Here is an 18331-nt window from a genome sequence, read left to right on the forward strand (position 1 = left end):
CTTTCAAGCACACTCTTCTCATTAACCTGTGGTGAGTTATTCATAATTTTCAATGAACAAATAAGTTTTATATGTAAGATGGCTAAATAAAGAGCAAAAGTATTGATTATTATAATATTATTATTTGTGCCCTGGTCCTATAAGAGCTCTTTGTCACTTCCCACGAGCCGGGTTGTGAAAAAAAAAATCGTATGGTGTTGTGTGTGGCAGGCTTACAATGATGGCAAAAACATAATTTGAGAGTGCGCTGACCATGGTGCTAGAGGGCGTACGCAGCTGGAGGTTGAATGTGTGAAGGGGTACGGAACTATACAAATTTTAGGAACCATTGATCCAAAATATCCATCGGATACTCTAGTTGGCGCTCTAAAAGTGAAAAGAAAAGTCTTCAAAAATGGAAGACAATCAGGAGAAAGCTATATCAGGTGGGGCCATTCTAGCCAATGAGAGGACAGATATGTGTGCAGCCACAAAGTCAACATTTACTATATCGAATATATATACAAACATGGTTTGGGTCTTAATTTCGCGTTAGGCATACGGTTAGCAGTGTGGTTACGGTTAGGTTTAAAGTAACATTTTAAGAAGGTTTATGACTTTGTGGCTGTGGTAACTAGTGATTTTATAACGTGCTTTTTCTCAAAGTTACCGGGATGTCACGTGTCCTACTTATATCAATACAATCGTAACAACCGAATCATTACGAAACTTAGATTCGATCAAATAAGTAACACGTAGCAAATACGTCATTATATTGTTATTAACGAATTTCGACACTCCACGACCTCCATATAAAAACCCATCGCTTGACGAGCGAATACAATTTTTAAAAAGCCACCTGCTGGAGAAGACAGATTTTGGCCCCAGTTATGCCTCTTGCTTGGCCTTTTCCTCTTATAAAAAGCGATACAGCTTTTGTCAAATTAACTAAAAAATGTATATATTTTAGTTAACTCCATTCGTTTCCCCAACGTTAACCTGTTACGTAAATTATCCTAACCTGCTAAGAAAAGTCAAATCTCACCAAAAACTGTATCCCGTCTACTCAAAACCCTTATCTCCCTACTGTCACATGGCATGAATAAGATGCATGTAGACATGGGGGAGATAGAAAATGAACCAGTGCGACCGAAAATTACTGATGCCAAGGGTATTCTCCAACAGAACCGCGAGTTCCTGGACTTCTTCTGGGATATCGCTAAACCTGAACAAGAGATACGGCTGAAGGCCATTGAAAATCTCATACAATATCTGAAGACTAGTGAAAAGGTTGGTGTGTTTGGGACAGCTCTCAGTTGCTAAGTTAGCTGCTACGGAGTTAGCTTGTTAGCTAACATAGCCTACTTATCTTGCTAAACCAACTACAGTAGCTGGTTAGCTAGGCACATTGTCACTTTTATGCTATTGGTGGGTGTTGGACTTTAGAGAAACTGGCAATAACATTAACGTAATCCATATCAAGTTTGGCACAGATGTAAACGAAACTTATTTCACACCTGGCCACGTGTGTTGAGTTGAGAGTTTTGATTGCTGGAATGCTACTCTAATATGCATTTGAGTTGCTGTCATACTGTCTGTTTAGAAGGTGTATGTTCCACCACACATATACATGTTACATATATGGGTCCATAGAGTTCTTGACATTTTGCTATAATGTATGTGTTCTCTTCTCTTTCCTTTCTAGACAGATGAGTTGACATACACCCTGAAGAGACTGGTGGATGGCTTGGCACACACTAGAGAGGCTGCCCGGCCAGGCTTCAGTTTGGCTTTGGGACAGGTAATGTTAATAGTACATCTAATGGCTCACCAACATCCTATTTCTTTGTACATGTCTTACGAAGGAGTTATGAAGGTGTTGCTACATAACATATAAGAGGTTGTTACTGATGCATCATTTCTGTCATTGTTTTGGTTGTCAGGTACTGAGCGTGTTTGAGGAGGTACCTCTGCGTACAGCCTTTGATCAAATCAAAGAGAAGCACAACTTGGCGAAAGTGAAAAAGGTAAGCATGTGATGTGACAAGTTAGATGGGGTGGTAAATTTATAATTTTATAATACATTTTTTATTTAACCGTTATTTAACTAGGTAAGTAAGTTAAGAACAAATTCTTATTTACAATGACGGCCTACCCTGGCCAAACCTGGACTACGCTGGGCCAATTGTGCGCCACCCTATGGCACTCCCAATCATGGCTGGATGTGATACAGCCTGGATTCAAACCAGGGACTGTAGTGACGCCTCCTGCACTGAGATGCAGTGCCTTAGTCTGCTGCGCCGCTCGGGAGTGTTTCACTAACATCCATATACTTAATGTAATCAGCCAATGAAGGTCTCTATATTGCACAGTATCTTATGTTGACGTTTATATTCATGTTGACAGAAACTCATCAGAAATGCTGCTTTTGGGAACTTCTTTGGTGTGCTCGCCCTGTCTCAGTCCACACGCCTTCCAAAGGTAAGAATGACACCAGATCACCCATGGGCTTGGCAGAGAAGACTAGTATACCATGTTTTGCACAGAGAATTGAAGTGCACATATGCCCCCTTATTGTTACTGCCAGACCTAGCTCGGTTTCTACTTTTCAGACTTCAGTGTGTGTTTGGTTTTCTTACTCACCTGTGTGTGTGTGTGAGAGACAGGAGCCTCAGGTGGTGCTGGAGTGTGTCCAGCTCCTCCAGAGCCTATCGCAGTATAGAGAACACCTGCGGGACCTGCCCAGGAAGACCATGGTGGACATCCTGTCTGAGGTGAGTGACTCAGCCAGCTCTACTTCATAGTGTAGCACTCTTCTAATTGTGTCTCAATGTGACAAATCCTTGTGTAGAATGGTGCAGTCGGTATGACCTGTGTATTGTTTGGTCTGTGTGGTTCTCCAGACATCAGAGGAGGTGTTTGAGGAGGTGCTGCTGGGAGCCCTGCAGACAGACCTGTCCTCTGCCTTCAGCACCCCTGAGCAGCTGCAGCTCCTCCTGGTGGCCATGCAGAAGTTCCCCCAGGTGCTCAAGCCCAAGAAGCTGAAGAAGCTGCTGGGCACCTCCACAATCATTACCATGGACAATATCCCTAAGTGAGCAGCTTTTTACGACTAGGGCTATGTTTTTTTTCCATGGTCAGGATGACACACTAAATGTAAAATCAAACCTGTGTCTCCTGTCCATCCTCTCCCCTAGGTTGACAGATGTACTGAAGATAGCGGCCCGCTCAGTCAAGAAGGACCGCCTGCTGCCTGCGGTGGCTCTGGACCTGCTGCAGATCTCTCTGAGGGAGGACAACTTTGAGCTCTTCTGGAGGGAGACCATCATTAACGGCATGCTGAAAGACCAGCCGGGGCCCACACAGTAAGCACAGCATTGGGGTTAAGACTGTTGGCTCCTCACTCACATTTGGACCCTGAACCCGAATATTAGATGATTGAACTAAGTTATGTAGCCTAGACCCCTGTAATACAATTTTTACCCCTGTCATTTTTCTAACTTAATGCAAGCATTTCCCCCCATGTATGTTCCTGTTTTCCTTCCTGTGCTGTAAATTTACATAGCTGTTCTAACAAATCTAATTTTATTGGTCACATACACATGTTTAGCAGATGTTATTGCAGGTGTAGCGAAATGCTTGTGTTTCTAGCTCCGACAGTGCAGTAATATCTAACCATTTCACAACATATACCCAATGCACACAAATCTAAGCAAAGGAAGTAAGAATATATAAGTATATGGACGAACAATGTCCGAGCTGCATAGACTAAGATACAGTAGAATAGTATGGAATACAGTATATACATATGAGACGAGTAATGCAAGATATGTAAACATTATTAAAGTGACTAGTGTTCCATTTATTAAAGTGGCCAGTGATTTCAAGTCAATGTATATTGGCAGCTGCCTCTGTGTGCTAGTGTTGGCTATTTAACAGTCTGATGGCCTTGAGATAGGAGCTGTTTTTCAGTCTCTCGGTCCTTACCTTCGGTCCTTACCTTCTATCACCTTCTGGGTGATAGCGGGGTGAACAGGCAGTGGCTCGGGTGGTTGTTGTCCTTGATGATCTTTTTGGCCTTCCTGTGACATCGGGCTGTCTTCTCTCTGTGCCCCAGTTACCTGAGCTACCGACTGTTGGGTAGTGCCCTGCCCTTGTTGACCCTGGCCCAGCTGAAACAGGTGTTAAATGGAGAGGTGATGAGGACCTACGGGGAACACGTGGTCTCTGCACAGGTCAGTCTCCCTACAAATGTCTGTCGACTCATGACTGCACCAGATTATAGAAAATACATAGTGAAGCTGCTGGCATCTTAGTTGGTCACAGAAAATATATAGTAAGATGCTCACTTATCCAAAAAGGAAATGTTTTAAAATATATTGACTTACAAGTATGCACTCATCTCGCCCCCTCAGCTCCCAGACCGCTTTAAGTTTGCCCCCGAGATGGAGACGTAAGTTGGCGACTTCCTGCAGGGCTGCGATGATCCGGAGAAGCAGCTGGCGGTGATGGTGGCCTTCTCCCTGCTCACAAACCAGGGCTACCCTGTGGTGCCCTCCTTCTGGAGGGTTGTGCAGCACCTGCAGCCGACCGCACTGCAGAGCTACGTGGACTGGCTCAAAGACATGTTCCTCAACCCCCGGCTGGACAGCTGCCTGGACTTCAGCACCCGCAGGCAGAAGGAGAACCAGGAGGGCGGAATCCAGTGAGTAGAACTCTTGGAGCATGTCCTAGAATGACTAATATATGCCTTCTGGCTTCTAAACTAAAAGTATCCCATTGAATTGTTGACTCTCTCTATCCGTAGGAGAGAGAACTGTATATTCCGCCTGAGGAAGTGGATCATTCCACGCCTAACCTCCATCGCCGAGAACAACCAGGTGAAGAGAGAGGAGGCTCTAGTGATGGATGTAGCCAGGTGAGAGATCTCACTGCAGGGAAAATGTCATGTCTCTCACTGTTTGCTGCTCCCCCAAGTGATTTTAGATTATGCCTTGGTGATATCACTTTTGGGAGCAGCAAAGGGTGATATTTTTCCTGTGCCAAGTTGGATGTGTGTAGTAATCTTCCCAACTATTGTATTCTGAAGGGCACTTTATAGTCATAATGTAGCATAGATGCTAACTCATTGTTTTGTCCTCCATCGTGCCAGGTTTGTCTTTTTCCATGCGTTCTTCAATGCTAAGAAGGCCACCCCAGACATACTTGAGACAGAAGCCACCCTGTCAGTGCCCCTGGATGAGAAGACCAGAGCCATCATCATAAACTCCTTCTTTGGGTGAGATAAGACTACTTTACACTCTTTATAATTTTTCAAAAACAAGCTGTGGGGTAGTCAAAGAGGAAGAGCATGGCTACAATGGTAGGTGGCTGGAATAGTCAGTTAAGTTTTAAACATGTAGGGTTTTAAAGGGGTAATTGCATGAAACTCCATAGCGTGAGTGTTCATTTACGTTACACTCTAGATGCCCTACATCAGGGGTAGGTAACTAGATTAAAGCCACTGGCCGATATTTGTTGGAGTGGATGGCCTGGAGACCGGGACATAATTATAATAATTTGTACACTGCAAATTAGGGCTGGGTGATATGGCCTAAAAATCACGTCTACATTTTCTTTAAACTTCTGGCCGATTTATGATGTCCACATGCTTTTGGCCATGTAGTGTATAAGTGCTCGTCGAACATCTCATTACAAAATCATGGGCATTAATATGGAGTTGGTCCCCCCTTTCTTGCTATAACAGCCTCCACTCTTCTGGGAAGGCTTTCCACTAGATGTCGGAACATTGCTGCGGGGACTTGCTTCCATTCAGCCACGAGCATTCGTGAGGTCGGGCACTGATGTTGGGTGAATAGGTCTGGCTCGAAGTCAGCGTTCCAATTTATCCCAAAGGTGTTTGAAGGGGTTGAGGTCAGGGCTCTGTACAGGCCAGTCATGTTCTTCCCCACCAATCTCGACAAACCATTTCTGTATGGACCTTGCTTTGTGCACGGGGGCATTGTCATGCTGAAACAGGAAAGAGCCTTCCCCAAACGGTTGCCACAAAGTTGGAAGCACTGAATCATCTAAAATGTCATTGTATGCTGTAGTGTTAAGATTTCCCTTCACTGGAAGTAAGGGGCCTAGCCCGAACCATGAAAAACAGCCCCAGACCATTAATCCTCCTCCACCAAACTTTACAGTTGGCACTATGCATTGGGGCAGGTGGCGTTCTCCTGGCATCCACCAAACCCAGATCATCCATCGGACTGCCTGTGTGATTCATCACTCCAGAGTTCGCATTTCCATTACTCCAGAGTCCAGTGGCGGCAAGCTTTACACCACTCCAGCCGACGCTTTGCATTGCTCATGGTGATCTTAGGCTTTTGTGTGGCTGCTCGGCTATGGAAACCCATTTCATGACGCTCCCGACGAACAGTTCTTGTGCTGATATTGCTTTCAGAGGCAGTTTGGAACTTGGTAGTGAGTGTTGCAACCGAGGACAGACGATTTTTACATGCTACGCACTTCAGCACATGGCGGTCCCGTTCTGTGAGCTTAAGTGGCCTACCACTTCGCAGCTGAGCCATTGTTGGTCCTAGACTTTACCACTTCACAATAGCAGCACATACAGTTGACCGGGGCAGCTCTAGCAGGGAAGAAATTTGACGAACTGATTTGTTGGAAAGGTGGCATTCTATGGTGAGCTCTTCAGTATGGGCCATTCGACTGCCAATGTTTGTCTATGGAGATTGGAGTGATAGATGTGCAAGTAGAGATGGGGTGCAAAAGACCAAGAAGATAAATAACAATATGGGGATGAGGTAGTCAGGTGTGCTATTTACAGATTGGCTGTTTACAGGTACAGTGATCGGTAAGCTGCTCTGACAGCTGATGCTTAAAGTTAGAGAGGGAGATATAAGACTCCAGCTTCAGTGATTTTTACTTTTGTGTATATCTAGATTTGTATATCTAGTTCTCTCTGCGTAAGCTTTATTACACAATTAAAGATCAATACACTGCATTTCAAACAGTCAGGAATAATATAATGAATTCAGGGCTTGTAAAAGTATACCTAGGCTAAATATAAGCCTTCCACACCATAAGACCCACTAATAATGTAATTATATTTTATCAAAATAGTTTAACCAGTTATTTTTTATTTTTGCAATGATCACTGATCTGGCTTTTAAGTCTGTATGAAAATGCTGTTGTTGTTACAAATTGAACCTGCACAATGCACATCCACTAATAATGACCAACTTCTTGTGACAGGCATTCTACAAAATGAACATGGGTCTCATTAACACAAGCCCACGTGCTAATGAGTCTTTATACTGTATTTCAAGTCTAGCCAACTTGGATCTATTTGCTTGCTAACAAGGTAGAGAACGGTTCAACTGTTATGAATAGACCCTCCTGTCCGTCTCCAACTGTTTGAATAACAGCCTGTCCGCTTTGTTTTAGATGTTGAAATCAAGTGGCCAACCTGGATAATAAAAATATTATTTCTCAGAATGAGAATGAGTTGCCAATTCTTTATATACATGAGTCTTTTTAGGCTCATTGCACATTTATACAGACTAGCACATAAGTCTGTGGCTAAAATGCTGTGAGTGACAAATGGAGCATTCATTTTCTACAACATTGATACTCTGGTTTTTATTAGGATCTGCTTTGTTCTACATTTTGGGAGTTGAGACATAAACAGGGTATCGTTAGATGGTTAAGTTCTCATCTATTACAGTAAAATAATTTATCCTAAGCGTTTCGGTGTCCGAATGTCAGATTCTGTTGGACATAACCTCCAATGCAAATAGCAAGTTTAAACTGCTTGTTGTCCAGAGAGGAAGAAGTGATCTTTCGTCATTGTTGTGTGGCAGCGGGAGGGGCTTGGTGTCTGTCTGTAAGTGGGAAGGAGCACAGGAGCAGCGACGGAGACGAGACCAAAAAGACACAACGCTTATGAAAACAAACACAATAAAAACCTAGGTTCTTGCAATAAAGGCATTTGGAACATTACGCTAGAACATACATTCATATTACTCAAATGACTTTGATATATCACCCAGCCCTACTGCACATTGACCACAACTAAACCCCAAAATAGATTATTTTCAAATACAATCTTTTCATACCTTGATTACATTGAGACATGATCACATATATTTCTATTTGTGGGAATATTTGGGAACAAATTTCCTAAAATAAACATATTTTAGCTGAATTCCTGGTGATTTTAGTATTTGTTTTTCCAAAAACTGAAGTCCCAAAAAATATATGATTTTAGGGCGGGGGTCACCGGTTGTCGACCCCTGCCCTACACTACACATCCGATTAACACATCTCTCTAACCTCCCAACCCCTCCAGATTGCTGCAGCACATCAACCACCTGCCTTTGCTGGGCAACTCCCCTGAGGTGGCAGCCCGCAACCAGAGGCACATGCAGGGTGTGATGGCTGACGGCTCCATGTGGATCTTCTGTCTGGTGCGATACGCTGACACCCTGCTCAACCAGCCCAAGTACGCTCAGAGCACCCAGCCCTTCAGCCCCGAGCAGAGACAGGCCTGGGACAGGTACGGACCACACTGACTGTAAATGGACCATATGGAGGAGGGGGGTTAAAGGTTGGTGCAAGCAAAATGTAAGCCAATAGTGAACCTGTTCTGATGTAGTATGCTGGCGTCAGTGGGGACTCTAATGAAGAAATCTAAGAAAGGCCAGACTCCAGAGACCTCTGCTTTCCAACAACTCTTCCTGCTGGTTGGCATTCACCTCTTCAAGGTACGCAATTGATAAACAAATGAGGGATAAAAATGATTGTCGTAGTATGGTAAGATTTCTTAGATACATAATTTTACTTTGTCCTTTTTATCCCACGTTTATGTATACATGTTTGCTTGTACCGTAAAGGCTCCAGAGGATTTGGTAGACCTGATGCAGGATCTGCAGAACTGCATGGAAAAAGCCCAAGAAAGTCCAAGAAGAAGAAGGCGGTAACCGGTAAGACCACATGTCCATAGAGAATGTGTCGGAGCCAACCGGATCTTACTGAAGAGTTGAGTTTGCCAAAACCACCCCAGTCTTAATCCGTGACAAGGAAAGAAGTACTCATTCTCCATATATTGAAAAACATATATTTTGCTATTTCCCATAGTTCACAGTTGTACAGTGACAGTAAAGCCGGGTGTACTCTACACGATTTTGGCCCCGATTTAGCTGTCCCAGACAAGTTTTTGAAATCGGAGACAAAATCCCAATATCGTTGCCTACTCAGGCGTGCGGCCGTTACTGCCGCTCGTTAAATGTGAGAGGGTCAGAGACTCAAATCTGAGGGCTACCGATCTTGTTTTTGAGCAGTCCCAGACGTCCCAAAAATGTCAAGTATGTTTTTTTCTTTTCTTTTCGGCACAATCTGCAATGACAAGTTTTGAGAACGGTGATGAGCAATAGCCAATGAGAGCTTGCCAGAAAATATGCCAGTGAGATGATGTTGTTTCACATTACCCATAATGTGTAGACTCAAGAAGGAGCGATGACTACTACTAGATTGTTTGTACCTTAATCAAAGCCAAAGTGCCAAATCGTTACAGCTCTCAGCAATGTTAAAAATGTTGGCTAGATATTTCAACTGTAGGGTAAGCGTGAATGTCTGACTGAAAACGTTTGAGGCTACTTTGAGCCACAGGTCGTCTAATCACGTTAGTGTTTTCGCCGGACAGCGTGGTTGGTATCGACAATCCTCAACACCAAGTGAAGAATCTTGTAGTGTGTGACCCCCGTCTGCCAGATCATTTAGTGTGCGCACCACTACATTTGCGTGACAAAAAAAACTACAGGGAAGATGGTTTAGCGATGTCAGGGTTTTGAAAGTCGTGGAGTGTACACCCGGCTTAAGGTTAGTATAAATACCAGCCTCTATGTTCAGTATGGTAGCCTTTGGTGGGATGTCTCTGTAACCACATGTCCTGTTAATCCAGGTTCTGCAGCAGCAGGAGAGGAGGAGCCCCACTGGGCTGAGGTGGTGGAGGACATCCTGCTCTCACTCCTGTCCCAGCCCAGTAGACATATCCGCCACGTCTGCAGGACTGTCTTCTCCAACATCTGTCCCCACGTCACCGCCAGAGCCCTCACCGCCATCTTGGATGTAAGTCTCCCAGACTAGAGAATACTGTACTCTTACAGAGCTGTGGTTTTTAAATGTTGCATAAAAGTGTTCACTGAAGGTAAAACTTCTGTTGATTTGCGAAAGTAAATGTTGATATATTACAGGAATGTCCATTCATTTGACTCATTGTGTCTTTAAGGTTCTGGACCCAGATAAAGATGAGGAGAACAGTTCCATCGTGGTGACGGATGATAAAGACTCTGACAAAATAAAGAAGAAAGACAAAAAAAAGAAAGGCGAGGATGAAGACGACGAAGAGATGGTCAGTTCTTTCACACCTGGTCACGTTCACAAATCTACACCAGGGTTTTTCTATAAACTAGGGTACCAGCGAGGATTTCCTATGCTGGACAACATGTTACAGCTATTGAGAACTCATTGATAATAGTTAGCTATTTTCCCCCCATGTCATTACATTAAGATATATAAGGGGGAACATAGGTTTGACATTTTATTGAATATAGCTAGACGACTCCTTCTCTTGGTTGGTGTCTTGACGGATTTGTCCAAAATCCTGTGACATAAAACATTACTTTTCTGTCCTTGCATTTGTGGCAGTGTAAGTTGTCATCATATTATATATTAAGCATTAATCAGTTAAATTAGACATTGAACTTGAGCCCTGTAAGAAAGCTGTATCTAGCCGTCACTGTTTTTTGTATAGAGATCTCAAAAATGCAGTGTAACTACCTAACATTTCATGTCTGCTTATGTTAAGAGGTGAAACAGTTTTCATGGGCACACAAATCCCCCAAAATGTATGCTATTGCAAAATAGAAGGCTTCTGAGTCACCTTACCTTGAAACTTAAAACCTAAATCGATATTGTCGTTAACGTGCTTCAATAATTCTGCATAACACGGTTGGATGTGCATTTGGTGTCAAGCTGTTCAATTACACCGTGATATTTTCACATGTAATCATCTGATCCAGGAAGGAATGTTTTGAATGACAGTCAAGTGACAAACAGCTGTTGTGATGACGTATGCGACGCAAACGCCCAAGTGCTGGGAAAAAAGGTGTTTGTGAAGACAGTTGTCAGGATCCACGTTGGATCTAATAACCCTAGCGAGTTGATCATCAGTTGTTGTCTGCATGTTTTACAGCAGGGTCTCGTTAGATTTAACAGGGAAACCATCAAATGAGTTCATGTTTTTGTGCCTCGGATTGTGCACCAAGTATGCTGTGCGCAATTGTGTAGGATAGACTATTGCGTAACACCCAACTCTATTCCTATGAATTATTCTGGATATAATGACAACAAATGACATTGCCTAGTGTGCTTCTTCTCAATATGATATAGTAATGAAATAACATGACAAATACATTTTAGTTTCAATGTTACACCTGCAATTTTAAACAATACAAGGGGCTTGAAGTAGCCCACTTGAATTTGGAGCTCAGAAATTAAAGTACTGGAAAAGGCCTACCTTGTAATTATTGTAGCCAATCTAGAAGTTCTCCTGCTCCCCTTATTATCCACGATTTCCGTTTTTGTGAGACGTGCCCACTTTCATTTATTCTCTGCCGCTTCAATTGAAAGGGATTGCGGTAAAACCATGTGCGGTTATTATGAGGACGACAGCATCTAATGCTGACATCAACTTGGCTTTCGATACAAATCCTCCCATTACAAAAGGAACCTGGTTTTTGCACGCTTTCTCATGATAAAAACAGTGATGGAGAGATTCAAATGGTGAGAGTGAAGCTACCGCTATTCATGGCTTTATTATCACCATGCACGCATCCAGTTGATTTAGTCAGGCAAGTCCACTTTATTCTCCCATTAGAATGTGATAATAATTAGAATGAGCCCAAAACATTGTTGCCTATATATTTTTGTTTGGTATTGTTTAGTGTCCAGTAACAGCTATTGCTTATATTTTTACTCTTCGTAAATATATGTATTACTTGCTTCTCCAGAATGAGGATGAGTCGGATGCATCAGACGACGACTCTGATGAGGGTGAAGATGAGGCCATGGAGGAGGGGAGCGAGGTGGATCAGAACTTCCGCATTGAGCTGATGAAGGTCCTACAGAACCAGGGTGCACTGGTAGGTGTCTTGTGATTGGTCTTTTGTTCTAGCTCTGGGATTGTACTTTACTCTTATTTTTGAAGGTTTCACTTATAGTGCTCAATACTTAAAAAAAAAAAAAAGCATTTTGTGTTAAGTCGCTCTGGATAAGATTCTAGCAGTTTCATTGAAATCGGGGGGGGTTCAAAAGCAGAGACATTAATACACAGCGCTGTTCTAGACATTTTAACTGGACCGGGTCTTTCTTGCTGCATGTCACAGACCACTGAAGAGGACGGCAGCGATGATGACGAGCTGGACGATGAAGCCATGATGAAGCTGGACGGCAGCATCGCAGGACTGTTCCTTGAACAGAAGAAGAAGATACAGGCCAAGAAGGATGAGAAGGACAAGCTAAAAAAGGAAAAGACCCTCGTCAGAGACTTCAAGATCAAGGTATTCACATGACAAGATGACTATTTCCGTCTCGCCTGTTTGGATAGAGTTGTAAGTGTGAAAGGTGTGGTAGTCGGCGTGGCCAACCCAAAGTTTTCTTGGCCGCAGTGGCAAAATGTTGCTGTTTTAAAGCACATTTTGCCATGGCTTATGCTGTGTTGTTATGCTATCTGAGTGACTTAAACATTACAAAGTCAATGGGGACCCCATACAATGACAGTTTTGGAGAATTATTTTTTTCCCCGACTGTCTAGTTTTTATTTTGGTGATTGTTAGTTCTCAAAGATGATCTTGTAAAAAAAGAAATCATAGCTCCGTTATCTTTCTTTGTAATTTATATATTTATTATTTTTACATGGAGTGGTGGCAATGATTTCACTGCTAAATTAATATAGGTGAAACACTGTACTCTGGCAGTGCTATTTCTAACACTGCCTCTCTTGTTCTTCTGGTGAGGGTCCCCCTATGTTCATGGGGTGCTGACCCTGGTCTTATGCTGTGTTCTAGGTGCTGGACCTGGTGGAGGTGTTCCTGGCCAGGCAGGGCAGCAGCTCTCTGGTGCTGGGCATGGTGGAGCCCCTGCTCAGCGTCATCGAGAGCGGCATGAGCTCCGAAAGCGACCAGCAGGAGCAGGACTTCCTCCGCAAGGCCGCAGACATCTTCAAGTATGTCATGCTAGTGCGTTTAGAGACACACAGGCTCAGAAACATACCCACTACCTTCAGACACATACACTGCCTTCAGAAAGTATTCACACCCCTTGATGTTTTTGTTGTTAAAAAATGGGATTTGTCTTTTTTTTGTTGTCAACAATCTACACAAAATACTCTGTCAAAGTGGAAGAAAAATTTTAACGTTTGTTAAAACATTTATGAAAAATAACACACTAATATATCTAGATTAGATCAGTATTCACCCCCTGAGTCAATACATTCGAATACGTTAGAATCACCTTTGGCAGCGACTACACAGCTTTCCAGACCCTTTGAACAGTTACACAGACATTACACTCTCTAACTGTTTTAAAATCACCATTGGCCTCATGGTGAAATCCCTGAGTGATTTCCTTCCTCACCAGCAACTGAGTTAGGAAGGACGTCTGTTTCTTTGTCGTGACTGGGTGTATTGATACACCATCCAAAGTGTAATTAATAACATTACCATGCTCAAATGGGTATTCATTGTCTGCTTTTTTTTACCTATCAACCAATAGGTGCCGTTCTTTGCGAGGCATTGGGAAAAACTCCCTGGTCTTTGAATCTGTGTTTGAAATTCACTGCTCAACTGAGGGACCTTACAATTATGTGTAGGGTACAGAAATTAGGTAGTTTAAAAAAAAAAAAAAATCATGTTAAACACTTATTGCATACAGAGTAAGAACATGTGGTTTGCACTCCTGAACTTTAGGCTTGCCATAACAAAGGGGTTGATCACTCAAGACATTTCAGCTTTTTATTAATTTGTAAACATTTTGAAAAACAGAATTATTCCACTTTGACATTATGGGATATTGTGTGTAGGCCAGTGACAAACAACAAAGCTATCAAGGCAAAGGGTGGCTACTTTGAATAATCGTAAATATATTTTGATTTAACACATGATTTCATAGTTTTGATGTCTTCACTATTATTCTACAATGTAGAAAATAGTAAAAATAAAGAAAAACCCTTAAATGAGTACTTAAATGAGTACGTGTGTCCAAACTTTTGACTGCTATGTTTTATGAGTAGGCCATGACCCTAGGATGGCAACAAATACATTCTAAGTGGTATTTCTCCATTCTGATTTGATTTATATTCAACCATACTAGGGCACAACTGACAGTGAAGTAGGGCAATTTGTACAACTTTTTATTTATGTAGTACTGTATCAAAATACCTTTTTCTCAACGGTATTGTAAAAATCCATACCGGTACGTGGAGCCATAACGGAATACCTTAAAAGACGTTATCGCCCAGCCCAATGTGTCATGTCGGCACTATCATCTCTCCATGCCAAAAACATTGGGGGAGCTCTCCGCTGTTGCCACGGCAACCTCCTTCCTCAAATACTTTCATTGTGCTCCCAAATGTGTTTTATTCCACATTTTTCAATTTAGGAACACATGTACTCTTGAAAACTTGATTGCTAACATTTTGGGGTGGAGTTTTCCTTTAATACTGAAAACACCTCGCAATGTATTAGAGATGTGAGACAGGATTTGTGCTTTACTTCTCTTTATGCACCTCGAAAGAACAACTTGTCATATGCAGGTGCATTGAAGACTGATGTATTCTTTCTGGGGAGACAGATTATCATGTTATGACAAAAGTTTCCAGTATTATTCTGCCACACTGATCAGTCAACGTCACCCTCGTCCTCTCCTACTCCCAGGAACCAGCTGTGCCGGGCCAAGCAGTACTGTAAGACCGTAGGCGACAGACAGGGGGAGCTCCACGACCTGCTGGAGAAACTCCTGACCAAAACCCAGAAGCTGTCCGACTCCTCAGTGTCACTCTACTTCTTCAGTGCATCTCTGTACCTGGTCAAGGTGCTGAGAGGGGGGGTGCCCGGGGCCTCAGCAGATGGCAAGACAACACCTTCTACTGAGGTAAGCCTCTTTACCTTTCAGAGTTGATTACAGTGACAATTGTTCCTTAACCAACCCTTAGCATTCAACCTTAATGTACGCCGAGTATTTACTATTAGTGCATCTTTTATATGAAACCAACCTGCTGAAATCTCGGTGTTGCAGCTGAGGTTCATGGGTAACGTGGACGTGGAGAGGGTGTCGGCCATCTTTAAAGGGGCGCTCTGCTCCTTCATGACGCGCAGGAAAAGCCCTCTGTCAGGCCTAATGTTTGTCGACCTCTTCACCCGCTTCCCTGTGAGTCAACAACAACTGCATCCACACTGCTCTCTATTGATTCAAATGACTGCATAAACACTTGAAGATGCGTTGTTGTTTCCTCTTGTTGCTCTGTGCTTTCTAGAATCCCCACAACTAGTGTTAAGAAGTCTGTTGGCTGGTGTAACGTGATGCTGTTGGAGGTTGATTATCTTGTGTTGTGTGTAGGTTCTGTGTGTGAACCTGTTAATGACCGCAGCGGAACACATCACAACAGGAGTCAGAGAACACCAACAGGTAAGACTAGCAGGCTCCACCTCAACAATTACCAGTAAAAAGAAGCATCTGACCCTGGACCAGTAGTTAGGTTCAACTTCTACCAACTCTAGTTTTAATACAGTGATGACGGACCACACTCTTCCCAGCCAATGATCCTTTCAGACTGACGGTAAATACCACTGATCTGCACAAAATCATCTTCCCATTGAGTGTTTCATTTTGTATGCGTGTGTGTTCCACAGAGCCAGGCCAGTGCCATGGTGCTACGGGGGCTGCAGAGCAGGGAGGTACAGCAGCTGTTAGCAGGCAACCCCTGGGCAGGGCTGCTTCAGCAGGCGGTGGGCCGTGTGGCAGCGGTAGGCATCAAACACCTCACCCAAGCTTAGACATCAGAGAACATGTCACTGTGTGAAACACCACAGGAATCAATCTCTATATCACATCATTACTGCAAAGCATGGGAAAAATCATATTGTGGTAAATTGGGACCATAGAGTGTGGGGCCCTCCCTGTTCTTTTCCATTATTATTTTAGGATGTGCATCACAGGAGGCTGCTGAGGGGAGGACAGCTCATAATAATGGCGTGCTATCAAACACATTGAAAACATGTTTAATACCATTCCATTGATTCCGATCCAGCCATTATTATGAGCCCGTCCTCCCCAATTAAGGTGCCGCCTGGGATGTGCGTACGACCCCAAACTTTCTTCAAAAGCATGTTACATTAAAAACGGATCAACTTTAACAATGTTTTTCATCCAGTTTAATCTCTAGGTTTGACTTGGATGATACTGTACATTACCCATCTCTCCCTGGAGCTGCTGATTTGTTACTGATATGGTTGTGGATGTTCTCCTCAGAGTCTGGAGACTGTAGTTGAGACTGGTAAGAACAAGGTGGTCCAGGAGAAGTTGGTCAAAGCCCTGGAGCTCGGTCTCTTCCTGGTCAAAACTGTCAACCAGCAGGTAAAGCAATTTATCCCTTTAATACCCCCCCCATCATTTGACTTTCCAGATTCTTTAACCTACTTTTGTCTCCTGTGTTTTACAGAAGCTGTCTGTGGATCTGGAGCCCCTCAAAAAGGTTCTTCAGTCCATGAGAGAGGTTCTGGGCTTCAGGAAGACTGGACAGATGGAGGACACCTACTGGGCTGTTATGAAACATTTTGGAGTCATGTGAGTAACTCTGCCACATGCTTACTGTTACAGTGCCATGTCATTGGGAAATAATTGTACCAACAATACTCATATCATTGAGACCTACTGAATATGTCAGCTATTTTGGGGGGGATGAGTACTGTTGAAACTTTGAGCATTTCCACTATTTCAGATAATTGATAAGAGACCTGCTGTGCCAGTATGCCAACAGAGCAGCTTGGCTAGTGGTTCTCAAACTGTTTGGGGCCGGAGACCCAATTCATAAGGGACTCCCTCATAATTAAAACACAACTGGAGTGAGATACAAGGAGTTGTACTACTTCGGCAGTGCATGGTCAGACGAACCAAGTCTCGGGCCCTGGGAAGAAACATTTTAAAAGCCCGCCTCTTGGCATCGGAGAGAATGTTGCAGATTAAGCTAATTTCCTGCAGTTCTACATGTTTTGTCATGGGGAAGAGATTCTGTTCAGCTTTAAAGCAAATATCCTGCCATGAGGCAGCGAGAGAACTTTGCCATTTTAAATGCACTGATTTATGTTAAAAAATAAACATTTTGGGGGAATACAGGCCTATTGATACCAATATCCCTGTGTGCCTCCCAGGCAGACCATGGTTAGGAACACAAACTGTATATTAATAATATTGTACTCTATTCCACAGATCCACAGAAAATGTTTAATCTGTTAGTAATATTCATTAAAGAGATTACATTCTATATATTTAGAGGTGGACACCACTTTGAAAATACCTGCTTTAATACCATGTTTTGTGGCTCCACCTTTAAAAGAAAGCCCAAAAGGGACAGAACCAGGAAAACCAAAGACCAGGCTGAGCTGACCGCTCCCAAGAAGAAGAAAGGATTCCTGCCCGAGACCAAGAAGAGAAAGAACCGCAAGAAGCAACTGCCTGTCTCTGAGCAGGGGGCAGCAGATGCCAACACAGTCCCCTTGGGGAAACCAGAGGGAGGAAAGAAGAAAAGAAACAAAATCAAGAGGAAACTACCAGGAGGAGGAGAGACACCTAGACAGGGTCTGACCAAGAAGGCCAAGACGACACAGCCTGAAGGCAAACAGAAGAAGGGAGGCAGAGGAGAATAAAGTGGACTATATGTGTGTACTTAGGCCAGAAAGAGAGCCTGTGGTTGTGAAGATGGGGTCTCATGCTCTGGTTTTGTAACTTTGCTCTACGAAGAGCTCCTATTGATATCCTTTTCATACAAAGGAAGGGTGAGGTTTGTGGCCTTAGGCTGTGCGTCCCCATCCCAACACACCAGTGTGAATCTTATGCAAAATTCTGGAGTGTTCATAAGCCTCTGAACTGATAAGTATTCAAATAATAATTGGTCATTGCTTTGTCTATGCGCCATTTTCCTTGCATGCGTTCTCTGCGAACAAGGGAGCATAGTCGGCTTGAATCCAGGCCTTGGGGATTATGCTAGTAGACCTCAAGCCGATTGAATGTGTTG

General features: G+C 43.2%; 1 protein-coding gene across 1 annotated transcript; it reads left to right on the forward strand.

The window, feature by feature from the left end:
• Positions 1–880: 880 nt before the first annotated feature.
• Positions 881–18296, forward strand: LOC112257973 (myb-binding protein 1A-like protein). Its single transcript, XM_024431950.2, is given in 26 exon segments — positions 881–1269; positions 1685–1780; positions 1923–2006; positions 2386–2460; positions 2646–2753; positions 2883–3073; positions 3177–3344; positions 4097–4214; positions 4395–4684; positions 4787–4897; positions 5132–5257; positions 8333–8539; positions 8639–8747; positions 8877–8966; positions 9964–10110; positions 10271–10393; positions 12054–12185; positions 12429–12602; positions 13110–13267; positions 14976–15192; positions 15337–15468; positions 15658–15726; positions 15951–16064; positions 16570–16674; positions 16760–16884; positions 17654–18296. Coding segments are annotated over 26 exon segments (3771 nt in total). The 5' UTR covers positions 881–1077; the 3' UTR covers positions 17964–18296.
• The last annotated feature ends 35 nt before the right edge of the window (positions 18297–18331 follow it).

The sequence above is a fragment of the Oncorhynchus tshawytscha genome, linkage group LG09, assembly GCF_018296145.1.
Source record: "Oncorhynchus tshawytscha isolate Ot180627B linkage group LG09, Otsh_v2.0, whole genome shotgun sequence".
Classification (NCBI taxonomy): Eukaryota; Metazoa; Chordata; class Actinopteri; order Salmoniformes; family Salmonidae; genus Oncorhynchus; species Oncorhynchus tshawytscha.